Source organism: Salmo trutta, chromosome 3 (genome assembly GCF_901001165.1).
Source record: "Salmo trutta chromosome 3, fSalTru1.1, whole genome shotgun sequence".
NCBI lineage: Eukaryota > Metazoa > Chordata > Actinopteri > Salmoniformes > Salmonidae > Salmo > Salmo trutta.
Genome location: NC_042959.1, coordinates 68314298 through 68335531, shown reverse-complemented (window position 1 = coordinate 68335531; position 21234 = coordinate 68314298). Strand labels below are relative to the sequence as shown.

General features: G+C 45.0%; 2 protein-coding genes across 9 annotated transcripts in view; both read left to right on the top strand.

Annotated features, from left to right (window-relative positions):
- LOC115185578 (DENN domain-containing protein 3) overlaps positions 1–16401 on the top strand; it is a 36097-nt gene extending 19696 nt beyond the window's left edge. For 2 of the 4 annotated variants that reach the window (XM_029745787.1, XM_029745789.1), the window contains exons 18-25: positions 3239–3368; positions 3715–3825; positions 6201–6340; positions 12511–12668; positions 13172–13305; positions 13504–13622; positions 15493–15630; positions 16023–16401. In XM_029745787.1, the coding sequence (XP_029601647.1) occupies positions 3239–3368; positions 3715–3825; positions 6201–6340; positions 12511–12668; positions 13172–13305; positions 13504–13622; positions 15493–15630; positions 16023–16229 (1137 nt within the window). In that variant the 3' untranslated portion in view covers positions 16230–16401. The remainder of the gene's footprint in view (positions 1–3238; positions 3369–3714; positions 3826–6200; positions 6341–12510; positions 12669–13171; positions 13306–13503; positions 13623–15492; positions 15631–16022) is intronic. The other 2 variants (XM_029745788.1, XM_029745790.1) reach the window with 1 other exon arrangement.
- Positions 16402–20096: 3695 nt separating this feature from the next.
- The window catches only part of LOC115185451 (focal adhesion kinase 1), a 136761-nt gene continuing 135623 nt past the window's right edge, over positions 20097–21234 (top strand). For all 5 annotated transcript variants that reach the window (XM_029745768.1, XM_029745767.1, XM_029745766.1 and 2 more), the window contains exon 1: positions 20097–20294. The gene's annotated coding sequence lies outside the window, so the exon portion shown is untranslated. The remainder of the gene's footprint in view (positions 20295–21234) is intronic.

Here is a 21234-nt window from a genome sequence, read left to right as displayed (position 1 = left end):
GCATATTCTAGTTACTGGGCAGGAGCAGTAACCAGATTAAATCGGTACGTTTTTTATCCGGCCGTGCAAATACTGCCCCCTATCCCCAACAGGTTAAAAACCTCTTGAGGACCCCTTCGAGATACAATCCCGCTAACGGGATTGGTTGGACAACAACCAGTGAGATAGCACGACGCGATATTCAAAACAAAATCATCTCAAAATTAAAATTCAAGTATTATACGGCATTTTAAAGATACTCTACTCGTTAATCCAATCACATTGTCCGATTTCAAAAAGGCTTTACGGTGAAAGCAAAACATTAGATTATTTTAGCATAGCACCTCAGCAAAAAAAAAGCAATTTTCCAAGCACGATAGCCATCACAAAACCAGATATACAGCTAAAATTAAGCACTAACCTTTGACAATCTTCATCAGATGACACTCCTAGGACATCATGTTAGACAATGCATGCATTTATTGTTCGATCAAGTTTATATTTATATCCAAAAACCAAATTTTTACATTGGCGCGTGACGTTCAGAAAATGTTTTCTCCCCATAACTTTTGGTTAATAGGCATAAACGTTGATAAAATGTATAACAATTATTTAAAGAATTAGAGATAATCTACTCCTTTATGCAACGACTTTGTCAGATTTCAAAATAACGTTACGGAAAAAGCACATTGTTCAATATTCTGAGTACAGAACTTAGCCTTCAATGCTAAGCTATACAGTTATCCTACAACCACGGCGTCGACAAATCTCTAACAATATGTTCGAAATATTTACTTACCTTTGCTGATCTTCGGCGGAATGCACTCGGATGGGCACCCACTTCCACAAGAAATGTTCATTTCTCCTGCAAAGTCCATCATTTATGTCCAAATACGTCCGTTTTGTTGACCCATCCAGAACACTTTACAATGCCATGTGGCGTGGACGCAAATCCATAGACGAAATGTTCAAAGTTCCATTACCGTTTGTAGAAACACGTCAAACGATGTTTACAATCAATTCTTTAGGGTATTTTTTTATGTAAACTTACGATAATTTTACAACCGGGCAATAGGTATTTATCCCAGAAGAAATTTTTAAAAACGACGAAGTCACCTGCACGCGCATCATAAGACACCTCTCCTCAGACTGGCCAATGATTGACTGAGCCATAATTATCTGCCCGGTAACAGCTGATGGTTGAAACCAGTTCCTAAAGATTGTTGACAGCCAATGGAAGAGTTAGGAGGTGCAACGTAAATCCTATGTCACTGTAGTTTTTCAAGGGATTCAAAACAAAAACTACATTTCTAATTTCTCCCACTTCCTGATTCAATTTTTCTCTGTTTTTTTGCCTGCCTATGAGTTCTGTTATACTCACAGACACCATTCAAACCGTTTTAGAAACTTCAGAGTGTTTTCTATCCAAATCTACTAATAATATGCATATTCTATTTTCTGGGCCAGAGTAGCAACCTGTTTAAATTGGGTACGTTTTTCATCCGGCCGTGAAAATACTGCCCCCTAGCCCCAACAGTGCAGTGACTTCTGTTAAACACTTTGTGGAACGTGTGGGTAGAAATATTAGCATAGTCCATTTCACCCTCCTGAATGCGTTCTGTGGTTATTCATAGTCTTGAAAAACATGTCACATTCTTTTATTACCGTATTATGAAAAAAGTATAAGATCGGTTGGCACCTAAAGGGATGTTAATCTTACAGTGCAGTCTTGTCCCACCCCTCTGGCCTGATGGTTTCCTCCAGGCTTCCTAAAGGGATATTAATCTTACAGTACAGGCTTGTCCCACCCCTCTGGCCTGATGGTTTCCTCCAGGCTTCCTAAAGGGATATTAATCTTACAGTACAGTCTTGTCCCACCCCTCTGGCCTGATGGTTTCCTCCAGGCTTCCTTAAGGGATATTAATCTCACAGTACAGGCTTGTCCCACCCCTCTGGCCTGATGGTTTCCTCCAGGCTTCCTAAAGGGATGTTAATCTTACAGTGCAGGCTTGTCCCACCCCTCTGGCCTGATGGTTTCCTCCAGGCTTCCTAAAGGGATGTTAATCTTACAGTGCAGGCTTGTCCCACCCCTCTGGCCTGATGGTTTCCTCCAGGCTTCCTTAAGGGATATTAATCTTACAGTACAGGCTTGTCCCACCCCTCTGGCCTGATGGTTTCCTCCAGGCTTCCTTAAGGGATATTAATCTTACAGTACAGGCTTGTCCCACCCCTCTGGCCTGATGGTTTCCTCCAGGCTTCCTTAAGGGATATTAATCTTACAGTACAGGCTTGTCCCACCCCTCTGGCCTGATGGTTTCCTCCAGGCTTCCTTAAAGGATATTAATCTTACAGTACAGGCTTGTCCCACCCCTCTGGCCTGATGGTTTCCTCCAGGCTTCCTAAAGGGATGTTAATAAAAACATTTGTTTATTTAACCTTTATTTAACTAGGCAAGTCTGTTAAGAACACATTCTTATTTACAATGACAGCCTAGGAACAGTGGGTTAACTGCCTTGTTCAGGGGCAGAACGACAGAGTTTTACCTTGTAAGCTTGGGGATTCGATTCAGCAACCTTTCGGTTACTGGCCCAACGCTCTAACCACTAGGCTACCTGCCGACCCATGTTGTAGTACAGGCTTGTCCCACCCCTCTGCTCTGCTGGAAAACATTATGTTTTGTCCTTATTAAATTCTCCTAATGTGATCTCCCAAACTTAATGTGATCTCCAAAACTTAATGTGATCTCCCAAGCTGTTTAATTGGCTGTACTCATTGTACATTGTAGTGTGTAGTAGGTTGTGTATATATACTTGTAAGACTATGTCTCTCTTATAGGATCCTCAGTACAGGCAGTGTGTGTATAAGTTGTCATGTTCCCTTTAAGGATCCTCAGTACAGGCAGTGTGTGTATAAGTTGTCATGTTCCCTTTAAGGATCCTCAGTACAGGCAGTGTGTGTATACGTTGTCATGTTCCCTTTAAGGATCCTCAGTACAGGCAGTGTGTATAAGTTGTCATGTTCCCTTTAAGGATCCTCAGTACATGCAGTGTGTGTAAAAGTTGTCATGTTCCCTTTAAGGATCCTCAGTACATGCAGTGTGTGTAAAAGTTGTCAGATCCTCAGTACAGGCAGTGTGTAAAAGTTGTCATGTTCCCTTTAAGGATCCTCAGTACAGGCAGTGTGTGTATAAGTTGTCATGTTCCCTTTAAGGATCCTCAGTACATGCAGTGTGTGTATAAGTTGTCATGTTCCCTTTAAGGATCCTCAGTACATGCAGCAGGCTTTGACTAACGTCTTGCTCATGGATGCTGTGGTTGGGTGCCTTCAGACCCAGAAGGCCGTATTTGCCGCCTCCAAACTGGCATACTTTGACAGAGTGAAACATGAAGGTATGCATTATGGTCCAGATACACTGTCGATTTGTTTTTTTGCATATAAATCATCTGTAAGCTTTACCATTTGTAGTTAAATGGTGGGGTTCCGGATTCAGATTTAGCCTGGTCCTGGACTAAAACACAAACTCAATGGAGAATCATTGAAAATGTATTTAGTCCAGGAGTTTCCAGGAAACCACCCCTTGGAGTTCAAGGATCAAGTATACAACTAAATCAATGACATCGGATGTCCCTCTGAAGAACAATAGTGTTTGATATTCATTATGATTTTCTGTAATCAGGATAGTGATTCGTATTCTGATATGTCATTTTTTCTGCTTTCTGTTTCGTTGTCTGTAAGCAGTTCCTATGATGGTTCCAAAGACAACATCGGAGACGTTGAAACACAAGATCAATCCATCGCTAGACCTCCCAGCTCCACAGACTGTACACGTCTTACACTACACACCAGGTGAGGGGAAACAGACAGCTGAGTTTCTATTACTCTACACACCAGGTGAGGGGAAACAGACAGCTGAGTTTCTATTACTCTACACACCAGGTGAGGGGAAACAGACAGCTGAGTTTCTATTACTCTACACACCAGGTGAGGGGATACAGACAGCTGAGTTTCTATTACTCTACACACCAGGTGAGGGGATACAGACAGCTGAGTTTCTATTACTCTACACACCAGGTGAGGGGAAACAGACAGTTGAGTTTCTATTACTCTACACACCAGGTGAGGGGAAACAGACAGCTGAGTTTCTATTACTCTACACACCAGGTGAGGGGAAACAGACAGCTGAGTTTCTATTACTCTACACACCAGGTGAGGGGAAACAGACAGCTGAGTTTCTATTACTCTACACACCAGGTGAGGAGAAACAGACAGCTGAGTTTCTATTACTCTATACACCAGGTGAGGGGAAACAGACAGCTGAGTTTCTATTACTCTACACACCAGGTGAGGGGAAACAGACAGCTGAGTTTCTATTACTCTACACACCAGGTGAGGGGAAACAGACAGCTGAGTTTCTATTACTCTACACACCAGGTGAGGGGATACAGACAGCTGAGTTTCTATTACTCTACACACCAGGTGAGGGGATACAGACAGCTGAGTTTCTATTACTCTACACACCAGGTGAGGGGAAACAGACAGCTGAGTTTGTATTACTCTACACACCAGGTGAGGGGATACAGACAGCTGAGTTTCTATTACTCTACACACCAGGTGAGGGGATACAGACAGCTGAGTTTCTATTACTCTACACACCAGGTGAGGGGAAACAGACAGCTGAGTTTCTATTACTCTACACACCAGGTGAGGGGAAACAGACAGCTGAGTTTCTATTACTCTACACACCAGGTGAGGGGAAACAGACAGCTGAGTTTCTATTACTCTACACACCAGGTGAGGGGAAACAGACAGCTGAGTTTCTATTACTCTACACACCAGGTGAGGGGAAACAGACAGCTGAGTTTCTATCATAGTTTGTCTCTTTTCTTCACTGATGTATCCTGATGTCCTGTAAGGTGCATGTCCTGTAAGGTGCATGTCCTAACATGTCCTGTAAGGTGCATGTCCTAACATGTCCTGTAAGGTGCATGTCCTAACATGTCCTGTAAGGTGCATGTCCTAACATGTCCTGTAAGGTGCATGTCCTAACATGTCCTGTAAGGTGCATGTCCTAACATGTCCTGTAAGGTGCATGTCCTAACATGTCCTGTAAGGTGCATGTCCTAACATGTCCTGTAAGGTGCATGTCCTGTAAGGTGCATGTCCTAACATGTCCTGTAAGGTGCATGTCCTAACATGTCCTGTAAGGTGCATGTCCTAACATGTCCTGTAAGGTGCATGTCCTAACATGTCCTGTAAGGTGCATGTCCTAACACATCTGAGTGGAAACCAGAGGAGCTTTGAAGCTGTAATAGTTGGCTGCAAATACACACTAGTGGAAAGCACCCAGACAGGCCTAATTGTTTGTCTACTCTCGGCTGTTTATGTAGATGAGTACATGTGCCATGTATTGTCAAAGTTTGTCTCATTTCTTCACACTTGTCAGGTGTGGTAACTTATGAACTTGTTGTACTGTACAGTGTGAGTCAACAACTTAATATATCACTGACCGGCTCTCTTTAAGGATTCACATGTGAGGTCATATGATAAACAGTGAGTAGTGTAGTAAAGATTAAGATTAAAAGTGGTAGTAGCCTACAATGAGGAACATTTCCAGGTAAACAAAGTGTCCAGATAAAAAATACTTTATAAATATTAGATGACTCTTACCCAGACACACTTGTCTAAATTGATGGGTCATGTGACATAAATGCTTTAACCCCCAGCCACATCCAGTGGTGGAAAAAGTATTGGTGTCATACTTGAGTAAATGTAATGATACCTTAATAGAAAATGACAGGAGTAAAAGTCATCCAGTAAAATACTACTTGAGTAAAAGTCTAAAAGTATTTGGTTTTAAATATACTTAAGTATCAAAAGTAAAGGGAATTGCTAAAATGTACTTACTTTTGGGTGTCCAGGGAATGTATGGAGTAATAAGTACATTATTTTCTTCTTTCTGTAGTGAAGTAAAAGTTGCCAAAAATATAATAGTATGATCTCAAAGGCAGTGAAAAAACCCAACATATTCTATGTTGTAATGCAGAGCTACAGTATATACCGCATACATATAATCTATATGCCTGTGGGAGTATCCATTGACTGGCTGACCCATGGATTGTACGTTTAAGGTTTAGTGTATTTGTATTTTGATGTAGACATTCGCAGCTAAAAGCTGAATTGCTGTGACTGACTACAGTCTCTCTCTCTCTCTCTTTATCCAGGCCAGTTGAGTTACTCGGAGGTAGACGGAGATGGGAACCCCAAGCTGTGGTGTGCCCTCAGTGGTGGGAGGGTGGTTGTGTTTGATGCAGCCAGCTGGTCCATGCAGCAGAATTGTATTCAAGTGGGATCCTCCCAACTGGTATGATGTCTGCAAGCAGACACATACCATTTCCCCTGCGCTCTCCCTGGACTATCGCCTGAGCCTTCCTATTAGGCTCTGTTCCAATATCCACATTACAGTAGCAGAACACTTAGAGAGAAGCATTGGATTTGGCCATGCATATCCACACTAGCATGCATTATATGCTAGTGTGGATATTGGAACATGTCCTTTGTTTCTGTGAAATTGCTTACAGATAGCCTTTGAAAATAAATTGTTATATTGAATTAAGTACACAGTTATCTCTTTCTCTCCCTCTCTAGCTCTCTGTTTCACTCGTGTTCTCTCTCTCTCTAGCTCTCTGTTTCACTCATTCTCTCCCTCTCTAGCTCTCTGTTTCACTCGTGTTCTCTCCCTCTCTAGCTCTCTGTTTCACTCGTGTTCTCTCTCTCTCTAGCTCTCTGTTTCACTCGTGTTCTTTCTCTCTCTAGCTCTCTGTTTCACTCGTGTTCTCTCTCTCTCTAGCTCTCTGTTTCACTCGTGTTCTTTCTCTCTCTAGCTCTCTGTTTCACTCGTGTTCTCTCTCTCTCTAGCTCTCTGTTTCACTCGTGTTCTTTCTCTCTCTAACTCTCTGTTTCACTCGTGTTCTCTCTCTCTCTAGCTCTCTGTTTCACTCGTGTTCTCTCTCTCTCTAGCTCTCTGTTTCACTCGTGTTCTCTCTCTCTAGCTCTCTGTTTCACTCGTGTTCTCTCTCTCTCTAGCTCTCTGTTTCACTCGTGTTCTCTAGCTCTCTGTTTCACTCGTGTTCTCTCTCTCTAGCTCTCTGTTTCACTCGTGTTCTCTCCCTCTCTAGCTCTCTGTTTCACTCGTGTTCTCTCTCTCTCTAGCTCTCTGTTTCACTCGTGTTCTTTCTCTCTCTAGCTCTCTGTTTCACTCGTGTTCTCTCTCTCTCTAGCTCTCTGTTTCACTCGTGTTCTTTCTCTCTCTAGCTCTCTGCTTCACTCGTGTTCTTTCTCTCTCTAGCTCTCTGTTTCACTCGTGTTCTCTCTCTCTCTAGCTCTCTGTTTCACTCGTGTTCTCTCTCTCTCTAGCTCTCTGTTTCACTCGTGTTCTCTCTCTCTCTAGCTCTCTGTTTCACTCGTGTTCTCTCTCTCTCTAGCTCTCTGTTTCACTCGTGTTCTTTCTCTCTCTAGCTCTCTGCTTCACTCGTGTTCTTTCTCTCTCTAGCTCTCTGTTTCACTCGTGTTCTCTCTCTCTCTAGCTCTCTGTTTCACTCGTGTTCTCTCTCTCTCTAGCTCTCTGTTTCACTCGTGTTCTTTCTCTCTCTAGCTCTCTGTTTCACTCGTGTTCTTTCTCTCTCTAGCTCTCTGCTTCACTCGTGTTCTCTCTCTCTAGCTCTCTGTTTCACTCGTGTTCTCTCTCTCTCTAGCTCTCTGTTTCACTCGTGTTCTCTCTCTCTAGCTCTCTGTTTCACTCGTGTTCTCTCTCTCTCTAGCTCTCTGTTTCACTCATTCTCTCCCTCTCTAGCTCTCTGTTTCACTCGTGTTCTCTCCCTCTCTAGCTCTCTGTTTCACTCGTGTTCTCTCTCTCTCTAGCTCTCTGTTTCACTCGTGTTCTCTCTCTCTCTAGCTCTCTGTTTCACTCGTGTTCTCTCTCTCTCTAGCTCTCTGTTTCACTCGTGTTCTTTCTCTCTCTAGCTCTCTGTTTCACTCGTGTTCTCTCTCTCTCTAGCTCTCTGCTTCACTCGTGTTCTCTCTCTCTCTAGCTCTCTGTTTCACTCGTGTTCTCTCTCTCTCTAGCTCTCTGTTTCACTCGTGTTCTCTCTCTCTAGCTCTCTGTTTCACTCGTGTTCTCTCCCTCTCTAGCTCTCTGTTTCACTCGTGTTCTCTCTCTCTCTAGCTCTCTGTTTCACTCGTGTTCTCTCTCTCTCTAGCTCTCTGTTTCACTCGTGTTCTCTCTCTCTCTAACTCTCTGTTTCACTCGTGTTCTCTCCCTCTCTAGCTCTCTGTTTCACTCGTGTTCTCTCTCTCTAGCTCTCTGTTTCACTCGTGTTCTCTCTCTCTCTAGCTCTCTGTTTCACTCGTGTTCTCTCTCTCTCTAGCTCTCTGTTTCACTCGTGTTCTCTCTCTCTCTAGCTCTCTGTTTCACTCGTGTTCTCTCCCTCTCTAGCTCTCTGTTTCACTCGTGTTCTCTCTCTCTCTAGCTCTCTGTTTCACTCGTGTTCTCTCTCTCTCTAGCTCTCTGTTTCACTCGTGTTCTCTCTCTCTCTAGCTCTCTGTTTCACTCGTGTTCTCTCCCTCTCTAGCTCTCTGTTTCACTCGTGTTCTCTCTCTCTCTAGCTCTCTGTTTCACTCGTGTTCTCTCTCTCTCTAGCTCTCTGTTTCACTCGTGTTCTTTCTCTCTCTAGCTCTCTGTTTCACTCGTGTTCTCTCTCTCTAGCTCTCTGTTTCACTCGTGTTCTCTCTCTCTCTAGCTCTCTGTTTCACTCGTGTTCTTTCTCTCTCTAGCTCTCTGTTTCACTCGTGTTCTCTCTCTCTCTAGCTCTCTGTTTCACTCGTGTTCTCTCCCTCTCTAGCTCTCTGTTTCACTCGTGTTCTCTCTCTCTCTAGCTCTCTGTTTCACTCGTGTTCTCTCTCTCTCTAGCTCTCTGTTTCACTCGTGTTCTCTCTCTCTCTAGCTCTCTGTTTCACTCGTGTTCTCTCTCTCTCTAGCTCTCTGTTTCACTCGTGTTCTCTCTCTAGCTCTCTGTTTCACTCGTGTTCTCTCTCTCTAGCTCTCTGTTTCACTCGTGTTCTCTCCCTCTCTAGCTCTCTGTTTCACTCGTGTTCTTTCTCTCTCTAGCTCTCTGTTTCACTCATTCTCTCCCTCTCTAGCTCTCTGTTTCACTCGTGTTCTCTCTCTCTAGCTCTCTGTTTCACTCGTGTTCTCTCTCTCTCTAGCTCTCTGTTTCACTCGTGTTCTCTCTCTCTCTAGCTCTCTGTTTCACTCGTGTTCTCTCTCTCTCTAGCTCTCTGTTTCACTCGTGTTCTCTCTCTCTCTAGCTCTCTGTTTCACTAGTGTTCTCTCCCTCTCTAGCTCTCTGTTTCACTCGTGTTCTCTCTCTCTAGCTCTCTGTTTCACTCGTGTTCTCTCTCTCTCTAGCTCTCTGTTTCACTCGTGTTCTCTCTCTCTCTAGCTCTCTGTTTCACTCGTGTTCTCTCTCTCTCTAGCTCTCTGTTTCACTCGTGTTCTTTCTCTCTCTAGCTCTCTGTTTCACTCGTGTTCTCTCTCTCTCTAGCTCTCTGTTTCACTCGTGTTCTCTCTCTCTCTAGCTCTCTGTTTCACTCGTGTTCTCTCTCTCTCTAGCTCTCTGTTTCACTCGTGTTCTCTCTCTCTCTAGCTCTCTGTTTCACTCGTGTTCTCTCTCTCTAGCTCTCTGTTTCACTCGTGTTCTCTCCCTCTCTAGCTCTCTGTTTCACTCGTGTTCTCTCTCTCTCTAACTCTCTGTTTCACTCGTGTTCTCTGTCTCTCTAGCTCTCTGTTTCACTCGTGTTCTTTCTCTCTCTAGCTCTCTGTTTCACTCGTGTTCTCTCTCTCTCTAGCTCTCTGTTTCACTCGTGTTCTCTCTCTCTCTAGCTCTCTGTTTCACTCGTGTTCTCTCTCTCTAGCTCTCTGTTTCACTCGTGTTCTCTCTCTCTCTAGCTCTCTGTTTCACTCGTGTTCTCTCTCTCTCTAGCTCTCTGTTTCACTCGTGTTCTTTCTCTCTCTAGCTCTCTGTTTCACTCGTGTTCTCTCCCTCTCTAGCTCTCTGTTTCACTCGTGTTCTTTCTCTCTCTAGCTCTCTGTTTCACTCGTGTTCTCTCTCTCTCTAGCTCTCTGTTTCACTCGTGTTCTCTCTCTCTCTAGCTCTCTGTTTCACTCGTGTTCTCTCTCTCTCTAGCTCTCTGTTTCACTCGTGTTCTCTCTCTCTCTAGCTCTCTGTTTTACTCGTGTTCTCTCTCTCTCTAGCTCTCTGTTTTACTCGTGTTCTCTCTCTCTCTAGCTCTCCGTTTCACTTGTTTTCTTGCTGTCTCTCACTCTCTCTCCCTCTCTCTAGCTCAGTTTCACTCATTCTTTCTCTCTCTCTCTTTCTCTTCTGTTGATAGTGTTTCCTCCTTTCTGTGGTCTCATGAGGCATGAACAGGAGTGCCTACCATTCACATGACAGTGGATTAAACCTTGATATGTACAGTTGAAGTCAGAAGTTTACATACACCTGCCAAATACATTTAAACTCCGTTTTTCACAATTCCTGACATTTAATCCTTGTAAAAATGCCCTGACTTAGGTCAGTTAGGATCACCACTTTATTTAAAGAATGTGAAATGTCAGAATAATAGTTATAGAGAATGATTTATTTCAGCTTTTATTTCTTTCATCACATTCACAGTGGGTCTGAAGTTTACATACACTCAATTAGTATTTGGTAGCATTACCTTTAAATTATGTAACTTGGGTCAAACGTTTCGGGAAGCCTTCCACAAGCTTCCCACAATAAGTTGGGTGAATTTCGGCCCATTCCTCCTGACAGAGCTGGTGAGAGACAGAATAACAACAAAAAAATCCAGAAAAATGCATGTCAAAAATGTTATAAAATGATTTGCATTTTAATGAGGGAAATAAGTATTTGATCCCTCTGCAAAACATGACTTAGTACTTGGTGGCAAAACCCTTGTTGGCAATCAGAGGTCAGACGTTTCTTGTAGTTGGCCACCAGGTTTGCACACATCTCAGAAGGGATTTTGTCCCACTCCTCTTTGCAGATCTTCTCCAAGTCATTAAGATTTCGAGGCTGATGTTTGGTAACTCGAACCTTCAGCTCCCTCCACAGATTTTCTATGGGATTAAGGTCTGGAGACTGGCTAGGCCACTCCAGGACCTTAATGTGCTTCTTCTTGAGCCACTCCTTTGTTGCCTTGGCCGTGTGTTTTGGGTCAGTGTCATGCTGGAATACCCATCCACGACCCATTTTCAATGCCCTGGCTGAGGGAAGGAGGTTCTCACCCAAGATTTGACGGTACATGGCCCCGTCCATCGTCCCTTTGATGCGGTGAAGTTGTCCTGTCCCCTTAGCAGAAAAACACCACCAAAGCATAATGTTTCCACCTCCATGTTTGACGGTTGGGATGGTGTTCTTGGGGTCATAGGCAGCATTCCTCCTTCTCCAAACACAGCGAGTTGAGTTGATGCCAAAGAGCTCCATTTTGGTCTCATCTGACCACAACACTTTCACCCAGTTGTCCTCTGAATCATTCAGATGTTCATTAGCAAACTTCAGACGGGGTGTATATGTGCTTTCTTGAGCAGGGGGACCTTGCGAGCGCTACAGGATTTCAGTCCTTCACGGAGTAGTGTGTTACCAATTGTTTTCTTGGTGACTATGGTCCCAGCTGCCTTGAGATCATTGACAAGATCCTCCCGTGTAGTTCTGGGCTGATTCATCACCGTTCTCATGATCATTGCAACTCCACGAGGTGAGATCTTGCATGGAGCCCCAGGCCGAGGGAGATTGACAGTTCTTTTGTGTTTCTTCCATTTGCGAATAATCGCACCAATTGTTGTCACCTTCTCACCAAGCTCCTTGGCGATGGTCTTGTAGCCCATTCCAGCCTTGTGTAGGTCTACAATCTTGTCCCTGACATCCTTGGAGAGCTCTTTGGTCTTGGCCATGGTGGAGAGTTTGGAATCTGATTGATTGCTTCTGTGGACAGGTGTCTTTTATACAGGTAACATGCTGAGATTAGGACCACTCCCTTTAAGAGTGTGCTCCTAATCTCAGCTCGTTACCTGTATAAAAGACACCTGGAGCCAGAAATCTTTCTGATTGAGAGGGGGTCAAATACTTATTTCCCCTCATTGAAATGCAAATCAATTTATAACATTTTTGACATGTGCTTTTCTGGATTTTTTGTTGTTGTTATTCAGTCTCTCACTGTTCAAATAAACCTACCATTAAAATTATAGACTGATCATTTCTTTGTCAGTGGGCAAACGTACAAAATTAGCAGGGGATCAAATACTTTTTTCCCTCACTGTATGTATGCGTCCAAAATAGCACCCTATTCCCTATATAGTGCACTTATTTTGACGAGTCTTATGGGCCTTGGTCGAATGTGGTGCACTATATAGGGAATAGGTGCCATTTGGGACGAACTGTATGTGCTGAATACGTGGCTTTATTATGTCGACAGAACTGCATGCTGGGATTGGACCAGGATCAAGTATGGATTGGCTCCCAGGATTCCATAATTTACATAATTGACACTCGCAGCATGTCCTGCAATAAGCAGCTGACAGAGCACCGGCATGAGGTTATGGACTTTGCACTGGAGGAGAGTGACAAGATGAGGTAAAATGTTACACATATAGTACCATATGTCTGTGTCCCTGAGGGCACCCTATTCCCTATATACTGTAGGGAACTCCTTTTGAGCAGGGCCCATATGGTAAACATTTGTGCACTATGTGTGTAGGGATTAGGGTACCATTTGGGACACAGTTGGAGTCCTCTTCATGCTACAGTCGCTTCACCCTCACAAACTGTTAACCCATGTGTGATGCTCAGGATTCTATGTTGAAGGAAGGATAATGTGTTAGAACTGCCTGTTCAAATGACCAATGCACTTTTTGCAGAAAGTAGTTCTTCTGACTGACCTCACCCCAGTATCATTTTGAAAGGCTCTTAGAACGTGGAGTGTTCAGTGTTCTGATGCCTATTTCCAACCAGCAGATGGCAGCAGTGTACTTAAACTACACATTACTTTGCCCTCAGTGAATCATCAGTGGTTAGACCACAATCAGGCTTCTACATGGTGCTTGTTTTAATCCAACTGTCCCTCTCCTCCCTCCCAGCCAGACATACTCCTGTAGTGCCGATGGAACAGTCATTCTGTGGGACCTCTCAACACTAAAAGTGAAAAAGCAGTTTCAACTGACCTGTGATAGGCTTATGTCCATTCAGCTCTTCAATGGAACACTGTGGTGCTGTAAGTAAACTCACTCAGTCATAGTTACTCTAACTGTATATTATTATTATTATTTTATATACTCCTATGTATTGTATACCCTGCCAATGATCAATTAACAGTGTGTCAACTGACCACAAGATAACATGCTAACAACAGCAAAGCATCTAGACAGAAACTTTTGTTTGTTTTGTTTCTATCTGTTGTTATGTTGACTAGGTGCCAGAGACGGCATCGTTGAACTGAGGAAGAACGGAACGCCACATCGTAAGATGACACTTCCTGAGGATCTACAGAACATGCCCACTGAGTTCAGCAGCCTCATCCTCTTCTTAGAGGTAGTAGGCCCATGTTCCCTTCATCTTGGAGATTTCACTGAACCAAGATCTTTATCTTATGCTAGGCCTTCACCTTGGGGATTTCACTGAACCAAGATCTTTATCTCATGCTAGGCCTTCACCTTGGGGATTTCACTGAACCAAGATCTTTATCTCATGCTAGGCCTTCACCTTGGGGATTTCACTGAACCAAGATCTTTATCTCATGCTAGGCCTTCACCTTGGGGATTTCACTGAACCAAGATCTTTATCTCATGCTAGGCCTTCACCTTGGGGATTTCACTGAACCAAGATCTTTATCTCATGCTAGGCCTTCATCTTGGGGATTTCACTGAACCAAGATCTTTATCTCATGCTAGGCCTTCACCTTGGGGATTTCACTGAACCAAGATCTTTATCTCATGCTAGGCCTTCACCTTGGGGTTTTCACTGAACCAAGATCTTTATCTCATGCTAGGCCTTCACCTTGGGGATTTCACTGAACCAAGATCTTTATCTCATGCTAGGCCTTCACCTTGGGGATTTCACTGAACCTAGATCTTTATCTCATGCTAGGCCTTCACCTTGGGGATTTCACTGAACCAAGATCTTTATCTCATGCTAGGCCTTCACCTTGGGGATTTCACTGAACCAAGATCTTTATCTCATGCTAGGCCTTCACCTTGGGGATTTCACTGAACCAAGATCTTTATCTCATGCTAGGCCTTCACCTTGGAGATTTCACTGAACCAAGATCTTTATCTCATGCTAGGCCTTCACCTTGGGGATTTCACTGAACCAAGATCTTTATCTCATGCTAGGCCTTCACCTTGGGGTTTTCACTGAACCAAGATCTTTATCTCATGCTAGGCCTTCACCTTGGGGATTTCACTGAACCAAGATCTTTATCTCATGCTAGGCCTTCACCTTGGGGATTTCACTGAACCTAGATCTTTATCTCATGCTAGGCCTTCACCTTGGGGATTTCACTGAACCAAGATCTTTATCTCATGCTAGGCCTTCACCTTGGGGATTTCACTGAACCAAGATCTTTATCTCATGCTAGGCCTTCACCTTGGGGATTTCACTGAACCAAGATCTTTATCTCATGCTAGGCCTTCACCTTGGAGATTTCACTGAACCAAGATCTTTATCTCATGCTAGGCCTTCACCTTGGGGATTTCACTGAACCAAGATCTTTATCTCATGCTAGGCCTTCACCTTGGGGATTTCACTGAACCTAGATCTTTATCTCATGCTAGGCCTTCACCTTGGGGATTTCACTGAACCAAGATCTTTATCTCATGCTAGGCCTTCACCTTGGGGATTTCACTGAACCAAGATCTTTATCTCATGCTAGGCCTTCACCTTGGGGATTTCACTGAACCAAGATCTTTATCTCATGCTAGGCCTTCACCTTGGGGATTTCACTGAACCAAGATCTTTATCTCATGCTAGGCCTTCACCTTGGGGATTTCACTGAACCAAGATCTTTATCTCATGCTAGGCCTTCACCTTGGGGATTTCACTGAACCAAGATCTTTATCTCATGCTAGGCCTTCACCTTGGGGATTTCACTGAACCTAGATCTTTATCTCATGCTAGGCCTTCACCTTGGGGATTTCACTGAACCAAGATCTTTATCTCATGCTAGGCCTTCACCTTGGGGATTTCACTGAACCAAGATCTTTATCTCATGCTAGGCCTTCACCTTGGAGATTTCACTGAACCAAACTCTTTATCTCATGCTAGGCCTTCACCTTGGTCTCCAAGTGGTCTCAATAATCAAGCCAGACACTATGTATTTTTGCAGCCTTCTAACAGTCAGTTTGCTTGTCATGAGAGTGTCATGAGCTGATGCCTAAACCAGTCCACTGTGTATTTCTTTCAGAGGGGCCAGTTGTGGACGAGCTGTTCTGATTCTGACGAGCTCTGTCTGTGGCACTGTAAAGACCTGACCAAGCCTTTCTTGAGGGTGCAGCTGCAGAACTGTACAGGGGTCAACTGTATGATCAAGGTTAAGAATCAGGTGAGAAAATAATGTTCTCAGTTGGACACCTGCTGTTCTTTGCATGTTTTGCTGGTAACACTTTATTGGAATGGTACCAACATAAGAACCTCTTTAACACATTACTATTAACACATACAAAACACATGCATAAGATTCTGTCAGCAACAGTCTTTCTCAGGTGTTGCAATTTCTACAAAAGCTTGTAAAGTAGCAGGTAAAATAGTACAGTACTTAGAAATGATACCGTACATTCCACCCTACCATCATTCATTTATCTTCTTTCTCATAGTAATGATCAGAGTGTCCAGAGTGAACGCTGATTTTTATTTCAGTAGTAAATGTCACAGTACAACTGCAAATCCTCAACAAGCTTCTCTTCATTGTTTGTCTCCTCCCCCTCCCTCGTCCAGATCTGGGTTGGCTGCAGCGGGCCGAGCCCTGACCAGTGCAGGAGGAGTGGGAAGATCTACATAGTGGACACAGAGAGCCACAGTGTAGAGAAGGAGCTGATGGCCCACACAGACAGTGTCCAGGCACTGTGCTCTGCAGAGGGCCGCTATGTACTCAGCGGCTCCGCCTGCCAGGATGGAAAAATCGCCATTTGGAAGGTTGAGTAGAGGACGAGTAGCCCGGTCCAGTATCTGTTTGTGTGGTTTTGCCAAATCTTTTAAGTGAATAAAATGTTTGGCACAACAATGACAGGAGTTTCCTAAACAGCAGAAATAGATGTGGGACCAGGTTAGAGGAAGAGCCCTGCAGACCCTGAGGAGTCCTACAGGTCTGAAGAAAGAAAGGCCCTCAAACTCAACTCTGAACCTGGAAGCCAGTTCCATTGCTTTGTTTCATTGTTCCCCTCTAATCAGGGACTGATTTAGACCTGGGACATCAGGTGGTTGCAATGAATTAGCAGGTAGAACAGAAAAGCAGCAGGCTCTGGACCTCATAAGGTCAGAGTTGAACGTCCCTGCTATAGACTATAAATTGTTCTTATTTTCCCTGAACACCTCAGAGAGACAGTGAGCTTCTAAATGATTTTTTCAAAGCTTTGTTCTAAAATGTGCTTTTCCTGTATTAAAGACTCAAGGTTGGCCATTTTGTTTTTCACATCCTTCCACGTCTGTGTCCCAAATGGCCCCACGCTGCTCCACCTTGTGGTCTGCCCCCCAACCCCACCACGCTGCTCCACCTTGTGGTTGCCCCCCCAACCCCACCACGCTGCTCCACCTTGTGGTCTCCCCCCCAACCCCACCACGCTGCTCCACCTTGTGGTCTGCCCCCCAACCCCACCACGCTGCTCCACCTTGTGGTCTGCCCCCCAACCCCACCACGCTGCTCCACCTTGTGGTCTGCCCTCCAACCCCACCACGCTGCTCCACCTTGTGGTCTGCCCCCCAACCCCACCACGCTGCTCCACCTTGTGGTCTCCCCCCAACCCCACCACGCTGCTCCACCTTGTGGTCTGCCCCCCAACCCCACCACGCTGCTCCACCTTGTGGTCTGCCCCCCAACCCCACCACGCTGCTCCACCTTGTGGTCTGCCCTCCAACCCCACCACGCTGCTCCACCTTGTGGTCTGCCCCCCAACCCCACCACGCTGCTCCACCTTGTGGTCTCCCCCCCAACCCCACCACGCTGCTCCACCTTGTGGTCTCCCCTCCAACCCCACCACGCTGCTCCACCTTGTGGTCTCCCCTCCAACCCCACCACGCTGCTCCACCTTGTGGTCTCCCCTCCAACCCCACCACGCTGCTCCACCTTGTGGTCTCCCCCCCAACCCCACCACGCTGCTCCACCTTGTGGTCTGCCCCCCAACCCCACCACGCTGCTCCACCTTGTGGTCTGCCCCCAACCCCACCACGCTGCTCCACCTTGTGGTCTCCCCCCCAACCCCACCAAGCTGCTCCACCTTGTGGTCTCCCCTCCAACCCCGCCACGCTGCTCCACCTTGTGGTCTCCCCTCCAACCCCACCACGCTGCTCCACCTTGTGGTCTCCCCTCCAACCCCACCACGCTGCTCCACCTTGTGGTCTCCCCTCCAACCCCACCACGCTGCTCCACCTTGTGGTCTGCCCCCCAACCCCACCACGCTGCTCCACCTTGTGGTCTCCCCTCCAACCCCACCACGCTGCTCCACCTTGTGGTCTCCCCCCCAACCCCACCACGCTGCTCCACCTTGTGGTCTCCCCTCCAACCCCACCACGCTGCTCCACCTTGTGGTCTCCCCCCCAACCCCACCACGCTGCTCCACCTTGTGGTCTCCCCCCCAACCCCACCACGCTGCTCCACCTTATGGTCTGCCCCCCAACCCCACCACGCTGCTCCACCTTGTGGTCTCCCCCCCAACCCCACCACGCTGCTCCACCTTGTGGTCTCCCCTCCAACCCCACCACGCTGCTCCACCTTGTGGTTTCCCCCCCAACCCCACCACGCTGCTCCACCTTGTGGTCTGCCCCCCCAACCCCACCACGCTGCTCCACCTTGTGGTCTAAACCCCCCCCCCTCGCCGTACTCGGCAGCACCACCTTGTTCAAAAATCCTTGTGAGACCCTGCTATTCCCTACATACACTACTTTTGACCAGGGCCCTATAGAGAATAGGGTGCCATTAGGGACGTAGACAGTATACAGTGGACAGTGAGGCTCAGGGAATTACATGATCATGAAGAACCCTGTCATCCTCTGTTCTCTTTACGTTGGGGTCTGCCTTTATATACTGGATGATGATGTAATAGCATTTCTCTGACTGTTTCACAATGTTTGGATTTATTTCACTAACAATATTCTGGATACACTAAATGTCTGCTTTCAGATTCATATTTCCGCCTCATCCATGTCTTAGCTGTCACATACAATAAAAAAATGATTGTACAGTTATTTTTTTTTATTCCTATACTCATTCATGCAAGTCAGCCTTTCTTTCATTTACAGAGAAGGCTGAAATAGGTATTGAATACAAACCATTGTCATCTAAAATCATCTGCTGAACAGTTAGCGTGTGCTTCACCCCATCCTATAGGCACTGAGGGTGTCACGCCTTGACCGTAGATACCCTTATTATTCTCTATGTTTGGTTAGGTCAGGGTAGGAACATTCTAGATTTTCTATTTCTTTGTTGGCCGGGTATGATTCCCAATCAGAGGCAGCTGTCTATCGTTGTCTCTGATTGGGGATCATACTTAGGCAGCCCTTTTCCCACCTGTGATTGTGGGATGTTGTTTTTGTATAGCTGCTTAGAAGCCTGCAAGACTTTACCTTCGTGTTTTTGTATTTTGTTATTTTGAGGGTGTTCATTTTAATAAAAGGAAAAATCTTCGCCAACCACGCTGCACCTTGGTCTCCTTCATACGACGAACGTGACAGAGGTTTAGTTCTTCAGTGAATAAGTCTTAGTTAGCCCTTTAGAGCGAGGTTGCTTTGGGTGTGAACAGCGAACAGATCAGTGATTTTGTATCTTACTATGGCAGGCATTGCGATCCTCATCTTCCCGTCAACGTTGTGGGCAGGGATTCAGTGGTCTGGCCGAGGGTGGTGGGAGGCTGCTATAATGGGCTCTCGAGTGGCGCAGTGGTCTAAGGCACTCATTTCAGTGCTATAGGTGTCACTATAGACACCCTGGTTCGATTCCAGGCTGTATCACAATCGGCCATGATTCAGAGTCCCATAAGGTGGCGCACAATTGGCCCAGCATCGTCCGGGTTTGGCAGGTGTAGGCCGTCGATGTAAATAATATTTTTTTCTCAACTGTCTTGCCTAGTTTAAATAAAGGTTACATTAAAAAATATATATATTTATATAACAATTATGCACCCTGGGGTTACGTCCCAAATGGCACCCTATTCCCTATAAAGTGCACTACTTTTGATCAGGGCTATGGGCAAAATTACTGCACTATTTAGGGAATAGGGTGCCATTTAGTACGCCTACTGGGTCTCTGCTATGGGCCTGGCTTGCTGTGTGTTGTGGTATTATGCATGGCAGTTAATGAAAGGAATGTTTTGGGATGTGTCTGTTAGACAATGGAAACACAGAGTTCTCTTGCTGTGTCTGTGGGTGGGTGTGAATGGCATGTACATGTGAGTATTTAACCACAGAAAACTGTGTTGTCAAAGCATTTTTTGCATTGGAAAATAATATTATTCCTAATGTATTTAGCTATTTGTAATATCAATGTTGACATTTTATGAAACATTTATGAAAATTGTATTAGTCACTTTAGTATAAGAAAATAAGGTTTTGTGAAGTACTGCCACTCTCACTGATGTAATTGTCATGTGAAAAGCTATTTACAAGTAGAACGAGTTATGAATTTGCGTTTTGCCAGCTGAGATGGTCAGTGAGTCCACTGAACTCTCCGGCCGTTTCTACTGGGCATGGTCACTACCTGGTCACTACCTGGTCACTACATGGTCACTACATGGTCACTACCTGGTCACTACCTGGTCACTACCTGGTCACTACATGGTCACTACACGTCAGCCATATTGGAACTATTAGGATGCAGTGCTGCTGTGTCAGTGGTTACCGAGAGTAGGGAGCTAGAGCACCGTGTTGTGGAGAAACCGAAACGGAGAGGGAACTACTCACAGCTATACGGTTAATACGGGATTGTAACACACATATTTGCAGGATAGGAGACCGGTTAACGGAAATAGTGGAGGTGGATCTTCGATAGTAAAGATATACGTGAGTATAACGTGGCCTTATACATTTTTGAATGATGTGGAGGATATTAAATAACTTTAACATTAGCCAGTTAGCATAGAAAGACCCCAGTCATTGACAATGGGTTGTAGTGAGAGTCGGAGCTTTCAGTTAGCCTACTTTAATTTGCGTTTTTGGTGGAGAAAATACGGTTTCATTTGATGGCGAAAAGGGGGATATATCCTTTATGCACATGAATATGCATGTTTCTGCAAACAGTGGTGCCGTGTCCGAATCTCTCACGCCTAGGTGCAAGGTTCAGGGAACACAGAATGTCTTATTCACATAGTATGCAGCGAGTGGCTACATTTCGAGTGGCAACATTGGAGAAATGATACAATGTTGCTAGTTTAAAACAAAACAAGTGATTACAACATTGTTACAAATTGTAACAACTCTCCTGGTTGTTTGGAGAGCTACATTGTATGTCATTGCATTATATAGTTCCGTAGCCGGCTCAGCCCCAGCCATTCTGCATGCAGTTGTTTAAATGACCTGACTAATGTATAACGTTACTTGCAGGGGAAAAGGGGAAGATTAGAGGAGACCCTAGTATCTATCCTCTGTATTTGACACGCTGATGTAATTACACAAGTCGAAGGTAGACTGTTCCTTGTTCCACTTGTCTAATAACAAAAAAACTGCTAAACTCCATAGGCAATTACAAGGCAACAACTAAATTACGACGTAACAAAACATGTATATTAACCATAATTGTGTGAAGAGGTTCACAGATATTGAGCTTTCTTCATTTACTGCTACAGTGCAAACAGGAGAGACTGCTCATAAACTGTAATGATTCTTGTTTCAGTTTTTTTACAATGAGTTGCATTGATTTGTTGACTGCATATGATTGCAGGCAAGCAGCATTATTTTATCTGCATGCCTGAATCATCCATTGTTTTTGTTTGTTTCCACGATC